General features: G+C 51.7%; 1 protein-coding gene across 2 annotated transcripts in view; it reads right to left on the bottom strand.

Moving 5' to 3' along the window:
• Positions 1–19,332, bottom strand: part of dhx29 (DEAH (Asp-Glu-Ala-His) box polypeptide 29) — a 179,185-nt gene extending 159,853 nt beyond the window's left edge. For both annotated transcript variants that reach the window (XM_072497035.1, XM_072497036.1), the window contains exon 1: positions 19,084–19,332. In XM_072497035.1, coding sequence (XP_072353136.1) covers positions 19,084–19,309 — 226 coding nt within the window. In that variant the 5' untranslated portion in view covers positions 19,310–19,332. The remainder of the gene's footprint in view (positions 1–19,083) is intronic.
• Between the last annotated feature and the right edge of the window lie 3,938 nt (positions 19,333–23,270).

Raw genomic sequence — 23,270 nt, 5'->3', positions numbered from 1 at the left:
TTAATGAACCCCACCATATCATTTACCCAGGCCTCCAGTCCGGGGGGTTTCGCCTCCTTCCACATGAGTAGGATCCTGCGCCGGGCTACTAGGGACGCAAAGGCCACGACATCGGCCTCTTTCGCCTCCTGCACTCCCGGCTCTTCCGCAACTCCAAATAGAGCTAACCCCCAGCCTGGTTTGACCCGGGCCTTCACCACCTGCGAAATCACTCCCGTCACTCCCTTCCAATACCCTTCCAGTGCCGGGCACGCCCAAAACATATGTGCGTGGTTTGCCGGGCTCCCGCCACACCTCCCACATTTGTCCTCCACTCCAAAGAACCTGCTCAATCTTGCCCCCGTTATGTGTGCTCTATGTAGCACCTTAAATTGAATCAGGCTAAGCCTGGCGCATGAGGAAGAGGAATTTACCCTGCTTAGGGCATCAGCCCACATACCCTCCTCTATCTCCTCCCCTAATTCTTCTTCCCACTTTCTTTTCAGTTCGCCCACCGACTCCTCCCCCTCTTCCCTCATCGCACTATAAATCTCTGACACCTTGCCCTCTCCGACCCACACACCTGAAAGAACCCTGTCCTGTATCCCCTGTGTCGGGAGCCGCGGAAATTCTGTTGTCTAGTAAACGCCCTCACCTGCATATATCTCAAGAAATTCCCCCGGGGTAACTTATACTTTTCCTCCAGTGCTCCCAAGCTCGCAAAAGTCCCATCTATGAATAAATCTCCCACCTTCCTAATTCCCAACTGGTACCAGCTTTGAAATCCTCCATCCATTCTTCCTGGGGCGAACCTATGGTTGTTCCTGATAGGGGACCCCGCCAGGGCTCCCCGCACCCCTCTCTGTCGCCTCCACTGTCCCCATATGTTCAGTGTTGCCGCCACCACCGGGTTCGTGGTGTACTTTTTCGGTGAGAACGGTAGCGGCGCCGTCACCAGCGCCTCTAGACTCGTCCCTTTACATGACCTTCTCTCCAGCCTTTTCCACGCCGCTCCCTCACCCTCCATCATCCATCTACGTATCATTGCCACATTGGCGGCCCAATAATAATCTCCCAAGTTCGGTAGTGCCAGTCCTCCTCTGTCCCTACTGCGCTGAAGGAACCCCCTCCTTACTCTCGGAACTTTCCCTGCCCACACAAAGCTCGTAATGCTCCTATCTATTTTATTAAAAAAGGTCCTGGTGATTAAAATAGGGAGACATTGAAATACAAATAAGAACCTCGGGAGGACCATCATCTTAATTGCTTGCACCTTGCCCGCCAGCGATAAAGGCTGCATGTCCCACCTCTTGAAGTCCTCCTCCATTTGTTCTACCAGCCGTGTCAGATTAAGTCTGTGCAAGGTTCCCCAGCTCCTCGTGATCTGAATCCCCAAGTATCGGAAGTTTCTTTCCACTTTCCTTAGCGGTAAGCCTTCTATCTCTCTACTCTGGTCCCCTGGATGTATCACATATAATTCACTCTTCCCCATGTTTAACCTATACCCCGAAAATTCCCCGAACCTCAAGATTCGCATAACCTCTATCATCCCCCCCGCTGGGTCCGACACGTATAGCAATAGGTCATCCGCGTATAACGAAACTCGGTGTTCTTCTCCCCCTCTAGTCACCCCTCTCCATTTCCTGGAGTCTCTCAGCGCCATGGCCAGAGGTTCAATTGCCAGCGCAAACAATAATGGAGACAGCGGGCATCCGTCTTGTTCCCCTATATAATCGGAAATACTCTGATCTATGTCGACCTGTAATTACGCTTGCCGTCGGTGCCCCATAAAGTAGTCTAACCCAGCGAATAAATCCGTTCCCAAACCCAAACCTCCTTAACACTTCCCATAAATACTCCCACTCCACCCTATCAAATGCCTTCTTTGCGTCCATTGCCGCCACTATCTCTGCCTCCCCCTCCACTGAGGGCATCATTATCACCCCTAATAGCCGTCGCACGTTAACATTCAATTGTCTCCCTTTTACGAATCCTGTCTGGTCTTCGTGCACCACCCCTGGGACACAGTCCTCTATCCTCGATGCCAGCACCTTTGCTAGCAGTTTGGCGTCCACGTCCAATAGTGAAATAGGTCTATAGGACCCACACTGCATCGGATCTTTGTCCCTCTTCAAAATTAGCGATATCGTCGCCTCCGACATTGTCGGGGGTAGTGTCCCCCCTTCCCTGGCCTCATTAAACGTCCTCGCCAACAACGGGGCCAACAAGTCCACATATTTTCTGTAGAATTCCACCGGGAACCCGTCTGGCCCCGGGGCCTTCCCTGCTTCCCAGTCCCTTAATAACCTCGTCCACCTCAATCGGCGCCCCCAGGCCTGCCACCACCTGCTCCTCCACTTTCGGGAACCTCAACAGGTACAGGAACTGCCGCATCCTCTCCTCTCCCTCTGGGGGCTGAGACCTATACAGTTCTTCATAAAAGGTCTTGAACACCCCATTTATCTTTCCTGCCCTTCGCACGGTGTCTCCCCTTTCATCCCTAATTCCTCCCATCTCCCTCGCTGCTGCCCTCTTTCGCAGTTGGTGCGCCAACAGGCGACTAGCCTTTTCCCCATATTCATACCTCCTCCCCTGTGCCTTCCTCCACAGTACCTCCGCCTTTCTGGTGGTCAGGTCAAACTCGGTCTGGAGTCGTCTCCTCTCCCTGTACAGCTCCTCCTCCGGGGTCTCTGCAAATTCCCTGTCCACCTTTAAAATCTCCCCCAGTAATCTATCCCTTTCCTTGGCCTCTGTTTTCCTTTTGTGGGCCCCAATAGAAATCAGCTCTCCTCTGACCACCGCTTTTAGTGCTTCCCAGACCACTCCCACAGGTACCTCGCCGTCGTCATTGACCTCTAGGTATCTCTCGATACACCCCCTCACTCTTGCACACACTCCCTCATCCGCCATCAGTCCCACATCTAATCGCCAGAGTGTTCTCTGCTCCCTGTCCTCTCTTACTTCCAGGTCCACCCAGTGTGGGGCATGATCCGAAACTGCTATGGCTGAGTATTCAGCCTCTTCCACCCTAGAGATCAACGACCTTCCTAGAACAAAAAAATCTATCCGGGAGTACACTTTATGGACGTGGGAGGAGGAGGAATACTCCCTAGCCCTGGGTCTAAAAAATCGCCATGGATCCACTCGCCCCATTTGGTCCATAAACCCCTTAAGTACCTTGGCCGCTGCCGGCCTTCTTCCAGTCCTTGAGCTGGATCTATCTAGCCCCGGGTCCAGCACCGTATTGAAGTCCCCTCCTAAAATCAAACTTCCTGCCTCCAGGTCCGGAATACGCCCCAGCATCCGTCTCATGAACCCCGCATCGTCCCAATTTGGGGCATACACATTAACCAACACGACCCCCATTCCCTCCAGCCTACCACTCACCATTACATATCTACCTCCACTATCTGCTACGATGTTCTTTGCTTCAAATGCTACCCGTTTCCCCACCAAAATGGCCACCCCTCTGTTCTTTGCGTCCAGTCCTGAGTGGAACACCTGTCCCACCCATCCTTTCCTTAGCTTAGCTTGGTCCGCCACCTTTAGGTGCGTCTCTTGGAGCATAACCACGTCTGCCCTTAGTCCTTTCAAATGCGCGAGCGCTCGGGCCCTTTTTATCGGTCCATTCAGGCCTCTCACGTTCCACGTGATCAGCCTCACTGGGGGGCTACCTGCCCCCCTCCCGTGTCGACTAGCCATTACCTTCTCTCGGCCAGTCCCATATCCCGCCTCCGCGCTCCCGCTCGCTCCCCCAGCGTCGCATTCCGCCCCCGATCACCCTCTCTTTAGCCATTTCCTTTTGGATTTCCGCAGCAGCAACCCAGTTGTCCCCCCCCCCGCTAGATCCCTATCTAGCTTGATTGCTCCCCCCATATCACTTCCGTAAGTCAGCTGACTTCAACTGACCCCGGCTACTCCTGCTCGCTCCTCGGCCCCCCCGGTGTGAGGGAACTCCCATCCGCCTTGCGCCTGTTTTCCCGCCTTATTCTTTCTGGCGCGGGAACATCCCTTTACCTGTCCCACCTCTTATGGCGCAGCTCCCTTTCCCCTCCCCCTCTCCTTCCCCATTCTCTGACTATGTCCCGCCTCTCCCCCCTCACCGGCGCCCACATTTCCCCAGTGTCCTCCCCCTTCCCTGTTTACTTCTCGGTTAACTTTCACCATCCCATTAACAAAAACAATAATAACAACAATAACAGTTCCCTGCAGCATCAGTCCCTCAGTTCCGGTCCAGTTTCTCTTCATTGATGAAGGACCATGCTTCCTCCGCTGTCTCGAAATAATAGTGTCTCTCCTGATGCGTGACCCATAGTCTTGCCGGCTGCAGCATCCCAAACTTCACCTTCCTTTTATGCAAAACCTCTTTGGCTCGGTTGAAGCTTGCCCTCCTTCTCACCACCTCCGCACTCCAATCCTGGTAGATCCTTACCACCGCATTCTCCCATCTGCTACTCCGCACCTTTTTAGCCCATCTCAGGACCTCTTCTCTGTCCTTAAGGCGGTAGAATCGCACGATTATCGCCCTCGGTGGTTCTCCCGCTTTTGGTCTTCTCGCCGGGATCCGATTTGCCCACTCCACCTCTATGGGGCCCGCAGGGGCCTCAGCACTCATCAGTGAGCTCAGCATCTTACTTGCGTATGCTCCACAGTCCACTCCTTCCACACCCTCCGGGAGACCTAGTATCCTAAGGTTCTTCCTTCGCGCTCCATTTTCAAGGGCCTCAATCCTATCAGCACACTTTTTATGAAGTGCCTCGTGCGTCTGAGTCTTGACCGCCAGGCCCAGGACCTCGTCCTCAATACCTGACACCTTCTGCTCCACCACGCGAAGTTCAGTCTCCTGGGTCTTTAAAGTCTCCTTAAGCCCCTCAATTGCCTGTAACAATGGGATCAATACCTCCTTTTTCAGCAGGTCCACACACCGTCTCACCACCTCGTCCTGCTCAGGCCCCCATGTCACCTGTGGTTTCTCCGCCGCCATTTTGTTCCACTCCCTCTGACCTTCGGGCTGCAGCCGCCGCCGCCGGTTTTTCCCTCCGTCTTTCGGGGGGGGACTCCTTTCCCTCGCGCCTCGCACCGGGTTTTACGGCCGTCCAAGTCCCCGTTGGGGCTCTTAAAAGAGCCCGAAGTTCCGTCGGAGCTGGAGCCGCCGAAACGTGCAGCTAGCTCATCCCTGCCGCAACCGGAAGTCACCGGACGGTAGTCATTAAGGCACGTTGCCTGGTTCTGCTTTGGCACCAGTATGATGGTGGTCTTCTTGAAGCAGGTGGGGACCTCGGAGTGGCGTAGGGACAGGTTAAAGATGTCCGCGAACACCTCTGCCAGCTGGTCCGCGCAGGCTCCGAATGCATGACCAGGGGTCCCGTCCAGACCTGTCGCCTTCCGAGGGTTCACTTTCAGGAAAGCCGATCTGACTTCGGAAGCTGTGATGGTGGGGATGGGTGTGTTATGGGCTGCTGGGGCACTCGACAGTGGATCGTTGGTTTCCTGCTCGAACCGAGCATAGAATAGATTGAGTTCATCGGGGAGGGGTGCACTGCTGCTGGAGATACTGCCCGTTGTAGCCTGTTATATTGTTTAGGCCTTGCCAAAATTGCCGAGAGTCTGTAATGCTCGTCTGTGACTCTAGCTTGGTCTCATATTCTCTCTTGACATCCCTGATAGCTTTGCGGAGGTCGTACCTGGATTTCTTGTATAGGTCAGGGTCGCCTGACTTGAACACCTCCGACCTGTCCTTCAGTAGGGAGTCAATCTCGCGATTGAGCCATGGTTTCTGGATGGGGAATGTATATACTGCTTTCTTTGGCATACAGTCGTCCACACATTTGCTGATGAAGTCTGTGACGGTGGTGGCATACTCATTTAAGTTGGTCACGGAGTTCTTAAAAATGGACTAGTCCACTGTCTCCAAACAGTCACGTCGGAGCTCTTCTGTTTCCTCGGACCAGCACTGCACGACCTTCTTAGCTGGATTCTCCCAGTTCAAGGACAGTACAGGAGGGCATGACAGCAGAACCAGGTATACATAAAAAGGTATAGGAACATCGGAATTAGGAACAGAAGCAGGCAGTTCAGCTCTTTGAGCCTGCTCCGTCATTCAATCAGATTGTGGTTGATCTCTTCCTGGTCTCAAATCCACCTCCCTCTCTGATCTGATTTATTGTCACATGTACCGAAGTACAGTGAAAAGTATTTTTCTGCGGCCGAGGGAACGTACACAGTACGTATATAGTAGACAAAAAGAGTAATCAAAAAGTGTACATGACAAATGGCACATCGACAAAGTGATTGGTTACAGTGCGGAACAAGGGGCCAAACAAAGCAAATACATGAGCAAGAGCAGCATAGGGTGTCGTTAATAGTGTTCTCACAAAGAACAGATCAGTCCGGGGGACAGTCGTTGAGGAGTCTTGCAGCTGTAGGGAAGAAGCTGTTCCTATGTCTGGATGTGTCGGTCTTCAGACTGCTGTACTTTCTGCCTGATGGAAGGGTCTGGAAGAAGGCAATGCCTGGGTGGGAGGGGTCTCTGATAATGTTGTCTGCCTTCCTGAGGCAGCGGGAGGTGTATACAGAATCAATGTGGGGGTGGCAAGCTTATGTGATGCGTTGGGCTGAGTTCACCACACTCTGCAGTTTCTTGCGATCTTGAACCGAGCAGTTGCCATACCAAGCTGATGTGCAGCCGGATAGGATGCTCTCTAATGCACATCTGTAGACGTTTGTGAGATATGCAGACATGCCAAATTTCTTTAGCTTCCGTAGGAAGTAGAAACATTGTTGGGCTTTCTTGACTGTTGCATCAACGTGAGTGGACCAAGACAGACTGTTGGTGATGGTGACCCCCAGGAACTTAAAGCTATCGACCATCTCCACTTCGGAGCCATTGATGCTGTGTCGTGCTACGCTTCATGAAGTCGATGGGTCAGTTCCTTGGTCTTTCCGACATTTAGAGAGAGGTTGTCTTCGGTACATCATGCAACCAAATGATTCATCTCCCTTCTTTGGTCTGATTCGTCGTCGTTTGAGATACGGCCCACCACAGTCGTATCATCCGCAAACCTATAGATTGAGTTGGAATTCAATCTTGCCACACAGTCATGTGTGTATACGGGGTACAGTAGAGGACTAGGCACACATCCTCGCGGGGCTCCGGTGTTGAGGACTATTGTGGAGGAGGTGCTGTTACCTATCCTGACAGATTGCGGTCTGTGGTGAGGAAGTCAAGGATCCAGCTGCACAGGGAGCGGTCAAGTCCAAGATTGCAGAGTTTGGTTATTAGTCTTGTCGGGATAATGGTGTTGAAGGCGGAGCTGTAGTCTATGAACAGCAGTCTCACGTAGGTGTCCTTGTTGTTGAGGTGTTCGAGTGTGGATTGTAGAGCCGGAGAGATAGTATCTGCTGTGGACCGGTTGCAGTGATAGGCAAACTGCAGTGGATCAAGACCGTCTGGGAGGTTGGCATCGATCCATCTCATGACTAGCCCTCAAAGCTTTTCATGATAACAGACATCAGGGCCACTGGTCGGTCTTCATTGAGGCAAGCTACCTTGTTCTTCTTTGGTACTGGTATTATGGTGGTCTTCTTGAAGGAGGTGAGGACCTCAGAGCGGAGGAGTGAGTGTTGAAGATATCTGCGAATACACTCACCAGCTGGTCTGCGCAGGCTCAGAGTGCTTGCCCAGGGACTCCGTCGTGGCCCATCGCTTTCTGCAGATTCACTTTCAAGAAGGCAGCTCTTACCTCTGAGGATGTAATAGTGGGTATGGGTGTGTCCAGGGCTGTTGAGGCGGGTGGCACTGATGCATTGGCTGACTGCTCAAAGCGGGCGTAGAACTTGCTCAGATCATCGGGTAGGATTGCTCCAGCCCGATATTCCGCCTGGCCTTGCTTTGTAGCGTGTGATCTTGTGTAGGCCCTGCCATAGTCGTCGTGTGTTAGTGTCGTTGGCCTGGGACTCTAGTTTGATGCAGTATTGTCTTTTTGCGTCCCTGATGGCTTTCCGTACGTCTTACCTGGATTTCTTATATAGGTCAGGGTCGTCAGACTTGAACGCCTCCATCCGGATCTCCAGAAGGGAGTGAACCCTTTGGGTGAGCCAGGATTTTCTACTGGGGAACACCCGTATTGTCTTCTATGGTACACAGTCATCGACGGACTTACTGATGAGGTCTGAGACGGTGTTTGCGTACTCGTCCAGGTTAGCTGCCGCGGCCTTGAATACGGACCAGTCCACAGACTTCAAGCAGTCGCGGAGGATGTCGTCAGATACCTCGGACCAACACTGCACGGGTTTCTTGACTGGCTCAGCACCCACGAGTTGCTGTTGTAAGTCGGAAGTAGGAATACCGACTTGTGGTTGGATTTGCCAAAGTGTGGTCGGGGAAAGGAGCGGTAGGCTCCTTTGATGCTCGTGTAGCAGTGGTGCAAGGTGTTTGGACCTCTGGTGGGCAGGGGATATGTTGATGGAGTTTGGGTAGAACCTTCCTGAGGTTGGCCTGGTTGAAGTCCCCAACCACAACTGTCAGGGCTTCGGGGCGATTTGTTTCTGGATTGTTGATGGTGGAATGTAGTTCGTCGAGTACTTTCTCCAGTTCCGCCTGGGGTGGGGTGTCGGCTGCTGTGATGAGTAGAGGTGAATTCATGTGGGAGGTAGAAGGGGTGACACTTCACAGTTAGGTATTCTAGGTCAGGGGAGCAGTGGCATGCTAGGGCCACCACATCCGAGCACCAGGAGGTGTTGCTGAGGAGGCAAAAACCGCCGCCGTTCGACTTGGTCATCATACGGTCCATTCGGTGAATTGAGAAATTTTCGGATTGGATAGCGCAGTCTGATGTAGCCGGACTGAGCAATGTCTTGGTGAAGCAGAGCACACAGCAGTTCCTCACTTCACTCTGGGAGGTAAGTCTAGCGTTAAGGTCATCCAGCTTGTTCTCAATCGCTTGGACATTCGCCAGTACGCTGGGGAGAGGAATCTTGAAACCGCGTAATTTAAGTTTCACCTTCAGGCTGGCACGTTTTCCCCGCTTCCTGGGTCGGTGGCTGCTCTTGGATGGCAGGGCTGGCTTTGCGCGAGTTAAGCGATTGCATTCGGAGGGATCGTGGATGATGGTGGCGGTGTCAGGGTCATTGGAGGGGGTTGTGCTTGGGCCGGTCTGGTCTCGTGGGGCAGTGAGGTTGGGTTCATCTTCCGGCTGTTCCCCATATCCTTTTAACCCGTTTTTCTTTATCTCCTTCCTGAAACCATTTAATGATTCAGACTCCACCGCACTGTGGGGCAGCAAGTTCCACAAACTTACCACCCTCTGCGAGAAGTAGTTCCTCCTCATCTCTGTTCTAAATCTAGCGCCTCCCAACCCGTATCTGTGACCTCTCGTTCTAGATTGCCCCACAAGTGGGAACAGTTGGTCTATTTACTTCATCAATCTCGATTAGATTTATATACCTCGATCAGATCCCATCTCATCCTTCTAAACTCAAGTGAGTACAAGACCAAACTCTCCTCATGCGTCAACCCCTTCATCCCTGGAATCAATCTGAACCTCGTCTGAACTGCTTCCAATGCCACTACATCCTTCCTCAAATAGGGAGACCAAAACTGGACACAATACTCCAGATGTGGTCTCACCAACATCCGATACAATTGCAACACTTCTCTACTTTTAAACTCCAGTTCTTTTGCAATAAACGCTAACATTCCATTTGCCTTTCTTATCACATTTTGTACCTGCGTATAGACTTTCTGCGATTCATGAACAAAGACACACAGATCCCTCTGCCCAGACACATTTTGAATCTGCTTTCCATTTAGATAATAATTTGCCTGACTATCTTTTCGGCCAAAATGGATAACCTTACACTTATCCATATTAAACTTCATCTGCTAAATTTTGGCCCAATCTCCTAGCCTGTCTATGCCCACCTGTAAAATCTGTATCTCCTCTTCACTGCCTGCTTTCCCACCTATTTTAGTATCAACCACAAATTTTTCTATATTACACTGTCCCCGCTCACAGATTTATATAGATTGTAAACATTTAAAGTCTGAGGACTGAACCCTGCGGCACCCCACTAGTTACAGTTCACCAGCCAGAAAAGGACCCTTTTAACCCCTGATTTCTGTCAGTCAGCCAATCCACAATCCAATCTGGTATTCTACCCCCAACCCACTGCAATCTCACCTTCTGGATCAATATTTTATGCGGCACCTTGTCAAACACTTTCTGGAAGTCTAGATATACCACATCCACGGGTTCCCCATTATTCACCTTGCTGGTTACATCCTCAAAGAACTCAAACAAGTTTGTCAAGAATGACTTACCTTTCATAAAACCATGCTGACAATAGTGGATTGAGCTTTGTCTTTCCAAATGATCAGTCATCTCCTCCTTAATAATTGATTCCAGCAACTTGCCCATCAAAGAGGTCAAGCTAACCGGTCTATAGTTTCCTACTTTTTGCCTCTCTCCCTATTTGAATAGAGGAGTTACAATTAGCGTGTTTCCAATCCACCGGGATCATTCCAGACTCCAGGGAATTTAGAAACATCGGAACCACTGCATCCACTATCCCTGCTGCCACTTCCACTAATACCCTAGGGTGCAGGCCATCAGGTCCCAGACTTATCTGCCTTTAATGCCATTAGCTTATTCATTCCCTTCTCCCTCGTGATGGTTTTTGCACTGTCATTCTGCGTTAATTGCAGCTTGTAGATTTTTTTTAATATCCTCTACCGTGAAGGCAGAGGCAAAATATTGATTCAGTGTCTCTGCCATCATGGTGTTCCCCGTTATTACCTCACCAGTATCATCCACTAAAGGGCCAACATTTACTTTAGCTATTCTCTTCCTCTTTATCTACTTGGTATATACTCTTGGTATCAGTGTTTATAGAGACCATGTCCCAGATGCAATACTGAAAACCTGTGCTCCAAAATGAGCCATGCCCCTAGCAAAACAGTTCAAGCAAAGCTAAAACATGGACATCTATCAGGAAGTGTGAAAACTTGCCCAGCTATGTCCCATCCACAAAGAGCAGGACAAATCCAACGCAGCCAATTACTGCCACATCAGTCCTTTCCCCATCATCAGTAAAGCGACAGACTGTACTGTTGCTATCAAGCAACACTCCCATAGCATTAAGCTGTTCACTGATGTTCAGTTTGAGTTGCGTCAGAGCCACACAGCTCCTTACCTCATTACAGCCATGGTCAGCCTAGCAGGCTAAAGGAACCAGAAGCATGGGAACACCACCTGCAAGTTCCCCTCAAAGTCATCCACCGCGCTAACCTATAAACTATATATTGCCATTCCTTCACTGCCAGCGAGTCAAAATCCTGGATCTCCTTCCCATCTTATACTGAGGATATTTTTTTCCCGCAAATGGCCGGTAGGAAGTGAGCTGTCGGTGTTGGGTATGGATTCACAAATGGCTACAAGTTCTACCTTAACCTTACAGGTTCTCCCAGAGAAAAGATCAGTTGCCAGCCACTTTTGGTGGTGGTGGATTATTGGCTTGAACAGTTGCCCTCTCTTTACCCTTTCAGACTGCTTTTGTTTACTGTCAAGCCTTGACACATTTTTTGATAAAGATTCTTTCAAATAAGAGGTGTGTAAAATTAAAGGATAGAAAACTGACTGCCAAACAGGAAACAAAGCAGGAATAAACTGTTCTTTTACTAATGGCAGGCACTGACTAGTGGGGGACTGCAAGGATTGGTGCTGGGACCCCAACTAACCCTAACATATTAATGATTTAGAGGAGGGAACAGAATGCAATATCTCTAAATTTGCATATGACACAAACTTGGATGGGAAAGTGCGTTGTGAGGAGGATGCAGAGATTCTTCAGTGTGATTTAGACAAGCTGAGTGAGTGGGCAAATGAATGGCAGATGCAGTGGATAAATGAGAGGGATAAAAACTAGCAAAAATGGGAAGACAGATTATCTGAATGGCCATAAATTAGGAGAGGGGAATGTGTAACGAGACCTGGGTATCCTGGTACACCAATCGTTGAAGGTAAGCATGCAGGTGCAGCAGACGGTAAAGAAGGCAGATGGTATGTTAGCCTTCATAGCGAGAGGATTAGAGGGCAGAAGCAGGGATGTCTTGCTGTAATTATACAGGACCTTAGTGAAGCCACACCTGGAATCCGTGCGTAGTTTTGGTCTCTTGATTTGAGGAAAATGTTCTTGTTCGAGAGTAAGTGCAGCCAAGGTTCACCAGGCTAATTCCTGACATGGCAGGACTGACATATGAAGAAAGATTGAGTTAGTTAGGATTGTATTCGTTGGAGTTAACAAGAATGAGGGTGGGGGAGGGATTATCTCGTCGAAACCTATAAAATTATAACAGGACTGGACAGGGTAGATGCAGAAAGATGTTCCCGATGGTGGGCGTGTCCAGAACCAGGGGTCACAGTCTAAGGATACGAGCTAGACCATTTAGAACTGAGGAGAAATTTCTGCACCCGGAGAGTGGTCAGCCTTTGGAATTCACTATCACAGGAAGTAGCTGTGGCCAAAACATTGTATGTTTTCAAGAAGCAGTTAGATATAGCACTTGACGGGGTCCAAAGGATATTTGGGGGGCGGGGGGGGAAATCAGGCTATTAAGTTGGATGATAAGCCATGATCATAATGAATGGCGGAGCCGGCAACACGTGGCACAGTGGCTAGCACTTCTGTGTACAGTGCTGAGGACCCAGGTTCGATCCCAGCCCAAATAATAATTGGGTACTCTAAACTTAGTGAAAAAAAGTGAATGGCGGAGCAGACCCAATGGGCGTCTGCTTCAAGTTCCTTTGAATCGGCTGTTTGGTCAAGATTGCGCATCTGCGACTTCCGGTGGCGGCTATGAGGGAGTATGTCGCATACTTGGTAGCTCCCGCTCTGGCCTTTTCCCCCGACTTTTTCGTGGCTTTGAGTTCTGATTTTGAAAGTGCGGGCATTTAAGCACTGGATCCACACAGTGGTGCATGGAATGGAGAACCCCAAGGGATCGTAAGGGAAGAAATAGAAGGATAAGCAAGGGCTGGGTAGAAGAGGCTGCTGAAGCTAACATGGCCGAGGTTCGGAACCCTGCTGCGACCACCCAGCCATCGCTGGAGGAGCTGATGCAGGTAATCCAAGAGAGAAACGAGATTGTCTCGACCCAATAAAGGAGTTGGTCGATCGGATGGAACATAGGCTGGATGCCCAGGATCGGACGATCCAGAAGCTGGAGAAAGCGCTGGCGGACCAGGAGGAGCACCAAACAGTGGTGGAGCTGGAGGTGGGGATGCTGAAGGATCAGCAAAAAGGCTGTTAGAAAAGGTGGAAGAGCTGGAAAACAGCGCGCACCGGCAGAACTTAAAAATTGTCAGTCTCCCTGAAGGGGCTGATGCTGGCGCTTTTGTGGTAAATATGTTCCAGAAGCTTCTGGGGGAGGGGGCTTTTCCCCGACCGTTGGAGGTGGACAGGGCATACACGGCGATGGAAAGGAAGCCACGGCCGGGGAACCCCCCAAGGGCGATGGTGGTTCGGTTCCACAGATTTCTGGATAAAGAATATGTTCTCCAGTGGGCCAAACGTACCAGGAGCTACAAGTGGGACAATAGCAAATTGCGGATCTATTAGGACCGGAGTGTGGAGGTGGCCAGAAGGAGGGCAGGCTTCAGGCAAGTGAAGGAGATCCTGTTCAAGAGGAAAGTGAAGTTTGGGCTCCTCTACCCAGCGCGCCTCTGGGTCACTCATGAGGACCAGCACCATTACTTCGAGACGCCCGAAGAGGCGATGGATCTTGCCAAGAAGAAGGATCTGGCGCAGAACTGAGAACTTTTTGGACTTAAGCGACCGTATCTTTCTCTTTTTTTTTGAACGGTGTATATACGGCTTGATTGTTGCCCTATTTTTTTTGTCTTTGAAGTTTGGGTGAAGATGGGGGAGTAAAAGATAATTGTTTTTTGTTCGGTTTTTTGGTGTTTTGATGGGGATGGTTGGTGGGGGCTTTTTTATTTTGTATTACTTTAAATTGTATTATTGAGGGGTTTTCTTGTGGTGGTCTCTGTCTCTCTTGGGCTGTCCCCTATGGTAATTAGGAGATTGTTCGGTTTTGGTTTGATGCGGGAAGCGGTTTCGAGTTGTTTGGGGGGGGGGGGGGGGGGGAGGGGAAGAGTAGGGAACAATAGGTGGGAGACTTTGTGGTGCCGGAGGCGAGGGTCACCAGGCTAGCTGGGTGAGCTAGTCGACAGAAGCACAGTGTGTGGGGGGGGGGGCGTTGGTTCAATACGGGGCAGGGGTTGGGTTATAGGGTGATGTTGCTGGGAGGGGGGGCGGGGGGGGGGGGAAAGAGTTACTCTGAAGGTGGTATTGGTTAATGTATATGCGCCAAACTGGGATGATGTTGAATTCATCAAGAGGGTGCTGAGGAAGATACCGGATCTGGACTCGCACAAGATGGTGATGGGAGGGGATTTTAATACGGTTATCGACCCTGGCCTGGACCAGTCATGCTCGAAAACGGGGAGGGTGCCAGCGACGGCAAAGGAGCTGATAGGGTTCATGGAGCAGATGGGGGGATTGACCCATGGAGGTTTAGGCAGCGGACTGCTGGGGAGTTTTCTTTCTACTCGCATGTACATAAAGTGTATTCCCGGATTGATTTTTTCATTTTGAGTAGGGATCTGCTAGCGGGGCTGGTGGACACGGGGTACTCGGCCATCACTATTTCGGACCATGCCCCACACTGGGTGGAACTGCAGGCCAGTGAGGAGAGCTTCCAACGCCCGCAGTGGCGATTGGACGTGGGCTTGTTGGCTGATGAGGTGGTATGCGGGAGAGTAGGGAAGTGCATGCAGGACTACCTGCAGGTCAACGACACAGGAGAAATCTCAGCAGCGGTGGTCTGGGAGGCGCTGAAGGCAGTGGTGAGAGGGGAGTTGATTTCAATCCGAGCTCATAGGGACAGGACGGACAGGACACAGACAGACAGACTGATCAAGGAGATCCTACGGGTAGACAGGACGTATGCGGTGACCCCAGGGGCGGAACTGTTAAGGGAGCGCCGGAGGCTGCAGGTTGAGTTTGGGGTACTCTCCATGGGCAAGGCAGTGGAGCAGCTCAGAAAGGCGAAGAGGATGCTGTATGAATATGGAGAGAAGGCCAGTACAATGCTGGCACAGCAGTTGAGGAACAGGGAGGCGTCCAGGGGAATTGATAAGGTGGTTGACGGAGATGGGAACCTGGTAGGGGACTCGGCTGGGCTAAACAAGGCGTTTAGGGACTTTTATAGCAAACTCTATCGCTCGGAACCCCCCACAGGGTCCGAGGAGATGAAACGCTTTCTGGACGGGTTGACTTTCCCAAGGGTCGGTGGGAGCTGGTGGGCGAGTTGGGGGCTCCAATTAGGGCCGAAGAAATATCAGAGGGCTTGAAGGTGATGCAGTCAGGCAAAGCTCCGGGGCAAGACAGGTTCCCGGTGGAATTTTACAAGAAATGTTTGGGGATATTAGGGCGATTGCTGGTTAAGGTTTTTAACGAGGCGAGGGTTAGAGGGGTGCTGCACCCGACGATGTCACAGGCCACCATCTCGTTAATATTGAAGCGGGACAAGAACCCGGAGCTGTGAGTCCTATAGGCCGATCTCGTTGCTTAATGTGGACGCTAAGTCGCTGGCCAAGGTGTTGGCCTCCAGGATTGAAGATTGTGTGCCAGAGGTGATTATGGAGGACCAAACCGGATTTGTCAAGGGTAGGCAGTTGGTAGCCAATATAAGAAGGCTGCTTAATGTGATTATGATGCCCCCGGAGAGAAAGGAAGTTGAGGTAGTTGTGGCCATGGACGCGGAGAAGGCGTTTGACCAGGTTGAGTGGGACTATCTATGGGAGGTGCTGGGACGGTTTGGGTTTGGTAGAGGCTTTATCGACTGGGTCAGGCTGTTGTACCAGGCCCCGGAAGCCAGTGCAAGGACGAATAAGACAAACTCGAACTATTTTAGGCTGCACCGGGGGACAAGACAGGGATGACCCCTCTCCCCACTGCTGTTTGCAGTAGCCATAGAGCCGCTGGCAATTGCTCAGAGAGATTCTAGGGGCTGGAAATGGCTGCTTGGGGGGGGGGGGGGGGGGGGGGGGGGGGGGGGGGGGAGCATAGGTTATCGCTATATGCGGATGACTTACTCCTATATGTAGCAGATCCAGGGGCAGGGATGAGGGAGATTATGGCGATTCTGGGGGAATTCGGCAGGTTTTCAGGATACAAATTGAATATGACGAAGAGTGAGATCTTTGTAGTCCAGGCAGGAGGTCAGCAGGGCCAGCTGGGGGAGTTGCCGTTCAGGTTAGTGGGGGACAATTTTAGATATCTGGGGATACAAGTGGTGCGCGACTGGGGCCGGTTACACAAGTTGAACTTGTCCTGGCTGGTTGAGAAGATGAGGGGCGAGTTTTGGAGATGGGATGCGCTCCTGCTGTCACTGGCGGGGAGGGTGCTGTCGGTTAAGATGACGATATTGCCGAGATTTTTATTTGTGTTCCAATGCCTCCCGATTTTCATCCCGCGGTCCTTTTTTAAGAGGATCAGCAAAAGTATTTTGGGCTTTGTTTGGGCGGGTAAGTCCCCACGGGTGAAAAAGGTGATGCTCAAGAGGAATCGGGGGGGGGGGGGGGGGGAGAGCTGGCCCTGCCAAATTTTAGTAATTATTACTGGGCGGCCAATATTGCAATGATAAGGAAGTGGGTAATGGGGACGGGTGCGGCTTGGGAGCGGTGGAGGCAGCCTCATGCAGGGGCACCAGCTTGGGGGTGCTGATAACGACACCGTTGCCATTCCTGCCGGCGAGATATTCTACCAGTCCCGTGGTGGTGGCGGCCCTGAGGATCTGGGGTCAGTGGAGGAGGTACGTTGGTGCAGTGGGTGCAGCGGTTTGGTCCCCAATATGTGACAACCATCGGTTTGCTCCTGGGAGCCTAGATGGGGTATTTCGGGTATGGCAAAGGGCAGGAATTGAGAAGATTGGGGACCAGTTTCTGGAAGGGAGCTTCCCCAGCTTGAGGGCACTGGAGGAGAAGTTTGGGTTGGCAGCAGGGACTGATTTTAGATATCTTCAGGTGCGGGACGTTATGCGCATGCAGGTATCATCCTTCCCACTCCTGCCACTAAGAGGGATTCAAGATAGGGTAGTGTCTAGGGGATGGGTGGGGGAGGGGAGCGTCTCGGACATCTACAAAGAATTAATGGGGGCGGAGGAGACGCATATAGAAGAGCTGAAGTGAAAGTGGGAGGATCTGGGGGGTTAGATGGAAGACGGCCTATGGGCGGAGTCGGAGAGCAGGGTCAACGCGACCGCTACATGCGCAAGGCTCAGCTTGATCCAATTTAAGATGGTGCATCAGGCGCACATGACAGCGGCCCTGATGAGTAGATTTTTTGGGGTGGAAGACAAGTGTGTCAGGTGTGCGGGTGGACCAGCGAACCATGTCCACATGTTCTGGGCATGCCCAAAAATTAGGGGATATTGGCAGGGGTTCACGGATGTCATGTCCAGGGTATTGAAGACAAGGGTGGAAATGAGTCCAGGGGTAGCGATCTTTGGGGTGTTGGAAGACCCGCGTGTTCAGGAGGAGAGAGAGGCAGATGTTCTGGCCTTTGCCTCCTTGGTAGCCCGGCGACGGATATTACTAGCTTGGAGGAAGTCTAGGCCTCCGAAGTCAGAGGCCTGGTTAACCGACATGGCGCGTTTTCTCGGCCTGGAAAAGATCAAGTTCACCTTGAGAGGGTCGTGCCAGGGTTCGTCCGGAGGTGGCAACCATTCATTGACTGCTTTGCAGAGAATTAGTCGTCAGCAGGGGGGGGGGGGGGGGGGGGGGGGGGGGGGGGGGGGGGGGGGGGTTAGGGTAGTAGGGGGTTAGAGTAGGGGGTTAAATAGGAGGGCCTTGGAGGGACGAATGTCAGCGGTTGCTTTTTGATTACTGTTCTTTGTACTCTATTGTTTTTGTACTGTGATTGTTTGTTATGCCAAAAATACCTCATTATAAATTGTTTGTTTAAAAAAAAAAAAGATTGCGCATCTGCTTCTCATGTGATGATTTTATTACAGCAGACTTTCACGGAGACTTACGAACAAGCTCCATGGCATAACTCTGAGCAAAGCCGCTGTTTGTGCATTCTTGAGCTGGAAACACTGATAACATCCTATCCATCTCAGTTGGTGCAATTTCATAATGGCCTCAAGACGTGGCATATATGTATCCTGAAGGATAATTGTCCTTTTGCCCTCCGACAGAAGGAGCTTGCAAATCAAAGCAACTTGTAAATGAAAGATAGTGTTAATGTTGTTGCTCTCGAGCTTTGATATGGTGTCTATGAGTTGTCTAAACTTCAGCATAGTACAGACGTGTGCAGAAAACCACTTCCCAATGCCGTCACAAGAAATTCTCAAAAGCTTCAGTACATTATTTACCATAGGCTGAGCTATTCCACTTCATCAGTTTCAGCTTTTTGGGATAGATAGCTTCTGAGATATGGGAAGTGTGGGATGTTTTCCAGCATTTCACCCTGACAGCGCTGTTCTAACAGTTCAAAGAGGTGGCTCAGCACCACCTCCTTGGGCATGGGCAACAAATGCTACCTTTGACTGTGTCACCTACATCTCAAAAAATATTTTTTAAGCTGCCCAGGACTCACAAGATGCATGGCGGCAACTCATCAAGGCTACTGAAACTGTGCCTCCCATTCTTGTCCCCAACCCTGCAATTCTCCATGGTCAGCACGAAGAGCAATTGTCAACAGACAGCATCATCATCACCAACCATCTCCGAGTCAAACTCTTTAAGGCCATTCTCCATGGTCACTGGGTCAACGCCCTGGAACCTGCAAAACCGCTCAACCCACCCCAGCTGCTCCCCATCACACTGGGGGCAGGCGAAGGTGGCTGGCTCCATCAGGAAGCTTCTCGGTTGATGCGGGCGACCCCACTCACCAGCAGAGTGAAAGCCCCCCGGACCCTGCCGCGCCGTTCGGGCTAATGGGCTGAATGTGCGGGCCGCGTGCAGGGCCAATTTGGATCCAGCATCGACATGAACTCAGACAGACAGAGAACCCGGTACCCTCGCTCCTGTACACCACCTGCTCTGGCTTTCACCTCCTTCGCGCTTGGTTTGGCAGCCGTTGGCCGCGGGCTCTCAGCTCCCACACGCTCGGCTCCCGCTGGGCGCTGCTGCCGGAACGCCGCCGCCGCCAGCACCGCCGCCTCGGCTCGTTTCTTCTTCTTTCCCCCCATTGAGTCTCCCCCGGAGCCTCTGCAGACCGTTAAACCCGACCGCTCGCGAGCTGGCGAAAGTACAGTGCGCATGCGGCAATGCCCCAAGCTGCCGGACCAGGTCACACTGCAGGAAATGACATCACAGACAATGGGTAAACGCAGGCGCGCAGTCGGAATTCCCCGGAAGTGTGGGCCTGATTGGCTGATATATGTGTGACCGCAATCGTGCCGAGTTGCATTTCTAGTACAAGGAATAGGCTGTCAGTGTCATCGTGCTGTTGCACACGGGAAACATTACCACAATGATAATATTACTAGATCCGTAATCGAGAGTACATACTATGGGGACATGGGTTCAAATCCCACCCCATGTGGTAAACCACTGTATTATATTGTACTTACTGTTCTTACCTATTGTATTTACTGTTCTCACTGTTACATGTCTGTGTTTATCCCTGCTGGCTCCCCCCCTCGGACTCAAGTATAAAGGTGGCTAACCTCCAGCCCTGCCCTCATTCTAGGACAGGCTGCCAGCAGGTATCTTTCAGCTGATTAAAGCCACAGTTTAATCTTCCGACTCTCGTCTGTCGCCATTGATGGTACATTAATTTAATCAGCTAAAATTTTAAGATGGATCCATCGCTCAAGCCTGATCTCGCCTGGAGCTGGACTCCCAAGCAGCCGACGCCACTGCCACGTTTGAACACTGGCTAAGCTGCTTCGAATTTTACATTGGCTCCTCCGCCACCGCCGTCGCTGAGATCCACAAGCTGCGAGTCCTCAACTCCCGGGTGAGCCCGCAAGTTTTCCTTCTTATCAGGGATGCTACCTCGTACGAGGATGCGATAACGCTGTTGAAGGGGCAGTATGTTAAGGAAGTCAACGAGGTTTACGCTAGGCATCTCCTTACCACGAGGCGACAGCGCCCCGGAGAGTCACAAGTTGAATTTCTGCGCGCCTTGCAGGTACTCGGCCGGAACTGCACCTGTAAGGTGGTGTCGGCTGTCAAGCACACCGAATTGCAGATTCGGGACGCCTATGTCGCAGGCATAAAATCTAATTACATCCGCCAGCACCCACTAGAAGAGAGTACACTCGAACTCCAAGACACAGTACAGCTCTCGGACTCGTTGGAAGTAGCCTTCCATAACATGGATGCCTACACCTCCGACCACGCGGCACCCTCGTGGATGTCGTGGGCGCCGCCATCACCTGACCCAGGAGCGCCGCAAGCCTGTGCCGCGCAGCGACCCGCCAACTCCGGAGGCCCAAAATATTACTTCTGTGGCAAGGGTAAGCACCCCTGACAACGCTGCCCAGCGAGGTGCGCGATCTGCAACGGGTGCGGAAAGAAGGGCCACTTCTCTAAAGTCTGCCAGGCCCGACCTGTTTCTAAACCCAGCAGCGCTGCGTGTAGCCTGCGGGGACCGCCCCCATCTTCCACATCATCCACCATGTGCGACCAGTGGGGGCCGCCATCTTCAACGCCACCCATCACGTGGGGGCCGCCATCTTCGACGCCACCTCCCACGTGGGGGCCGCCATCTTGGAATCGCCCCGCCGCCTCCCGGAGCCCCTGCTCACCAGATCGTACGCAGGCCTCCGCTACCCTCAATCAGCCCACCCACCTTGCGAAGCTCGCCTCCATCACCCTCGACCTCATCACCTCACATACAATAATGAGAAATGCATTTTCCGCACAACCCGCTGAGCCATCCTTGGCTACGTTGTGGAAAATGGAGTCCTAGGGCCTCCTGGAACTTCCACTGCCCAAAGGCCCTGAAGAGATGCCTGGGGTTCTTTTCCTATTATGTCCAGTGCGTCCCCAATTATGCAGACAAGGCCCGCCCACTCATTAAATCCACTATTTTTCCCCTGATGGCTGAGGCCCGCCTGGCCTTCAACCGCATCAAAACAGATATTGCCGAAGCCACGATGCACGCAGTAGACGAGTCCATCCCATTCCAGGTGGAGAGCGATGCGTCAGTCATTGCTCAGGCCGCTACCCTGAACCAGGCGGCAAGACCCGTGGCTTTCTTCTCCCGTACCCTCCATGCCTCCGAAATCCGACACTCCTCCGTCGAAAAGGAAGCCCAAGCCATTGTAGAAGCTGTGCGACATTGGAGGCATTACCATCCTGTGCCCTGACATGACCTCTGCCACAGTCATCAAGGCCCTGCATGGCCTCTTCACCTTGTTCGGTTTCCCCACTTACATCCATAGTGATTGGGGTTCCTCCTTCATGCGTGATGAGCTGCATCAGTTCCTGCTTAGCAAAGCATCGCCTCAAGCAGGACTACCAACTACAACCCCCGGGGAAACGGACAGGTGGAGAGGGAGAACACGACGGTCTGGAAGGCCATCCTCGTGGTCCTACGGTCTAGGCGTCTCCCTGTCTCCCGTTGGCAGGAGGTCCTTCCCGATGCGCTCCACTCCATCCGGTCGCTCCTGTGTACCACCACCAATGCGACACCTCACGAGAGAATGTTTATCTTCCCCAGAAAGTCCACCTCAGGAGTCTCACCCCCGTCCTGGCTGACGGTTCCAGGGCCCGTCCTCCTCCAGAAGCATGCGAGGAGTCAGAAGTCGGATCCCCTGGTCGAACGGGTCCTTTTCCGCCATGCTAACCCCCAATATGCCTACGTGGCACACCATGATGGGCGGGAGGACACAGTCTCCCTTCGGGACTTTGCACCCGCAGGTTCCCCAGCAACCATCACCACTACCCCCCACTCTACACTGTCTCCCTCCGTTACTACTCACAACTCTACACCGTCTCCCTCCGTTGCTACTTATCCGGAAGACGACATGATCCTGGACACGCAGGCCTCAACACTTCATCCGGCACCAGTGTCCTCACCACAGCCGGGACTGAGGCGATCACAGCGGAAGGTCAAAGCCCCCGACAGACTCGATCCCTAATTCAACCCGTCCACGTCACCCCCGCCGGGCTCTTTTTTAACAGGGGGTGAATGTGGTAAACCACTGTATTATATTGTACTTACTGTTCTTACTTATTGTACTTACTGTTCTTATTGCTTGTTACATGTCTGGATTTGTCCCTGCTGGCTCCGCCTGTGGCTCCGCCCCTCGGGCTCAAGTATAAAGGTGGCTAATCTCCAGCCCTGCCCTCATTCTGGGACCGGCTGCCAGCAGGTATCTTTTAGCTGATTAAAGCCACAGTTTACTCTTCCGACTCTCGTCTGTCGTCATTGATGGTACATCACCCCAGCAGAAAGATTACCTGAATTGGTGAATAACAAACCTAGCGCAATGTTTTGGGGTTCCTCCACTACAGTAGATTGTTTAAATAAAAAAAAGTCAACAGTCAGATACCACTCGAACTGAGCTGCTCCTGTACACCACCTGCTTTGGTGCCTTGGCTTTCACCTCCTTCGTGCTCTGATTTTCCCGATCAGCCTGGGTGTTGCAACCAAGACACTGCCATGGTTAGCACTGTTGCTTCATAGCTCCAGAGTCCCAGGTTTGATTCCCGGCTTGGGTAATTGTCTATGCGGAGTCTGCACGTTCTCCCCATGTCTGAGCGGGTTTTCTCCCACAAGTCCCAAAGGATGTGCTGTTAGGTGAATTGGACGTTCTGAATTCTCCCTCAGTGTATCTTGAGTGTGGCGCCCAGGGGATTTTCACAGTAACTTCATTGCAGTGTTAATGTAAGCCTACTTGTGACAATAACAAAGATTATTATTCTTGGTCTCCCCCAGCAGCACAGCCTTCAATTTGCTTCTCCCTTCTCCACTTACCTCACTTCCTCAAAAATGCATTGATGCTATTCCCCTCAACTGCTCCACATTTTATCACATATTCTGTGGGTAAATAAGTTTCTCGTGAATTCCTCTTCAGATTTATTAGTGCCTTTTCAATTTGTTCCAGGGGTGTGAGCATAGTCAGCATTCATTGCTCATCCCTCAATGCCCTTGAATAAGATAGTCAGTCACCTTCTTGAACCGCTGCAGCCCATATGGTGCAGGTACACCCATAGTGCTGGAATGAAGGAAGTTTCAAGATTTTGATCAAGCCACAGTGAACAAAA

Source organism: Scyliorhinus torazame, chromosome 3 (assembly GCF_047496885.1).
Source record: "Scyliorhinus torazame isolate Kashiwa2021f chromosome 3, sScyTor2.1, whole genome shotgun sequence".
In the NCBI taxonomy this organism is placed as follows: Eukaryota; Metazoa; Chordata; class Chondrichthyes; order Carcharhiniformes; family Scyliorhinidae; genus Scyliorhinus; species Scyliorhinus torazame.
This window is presented reverse-complemented; position numbering and strand designations above follow the sequence as displayed.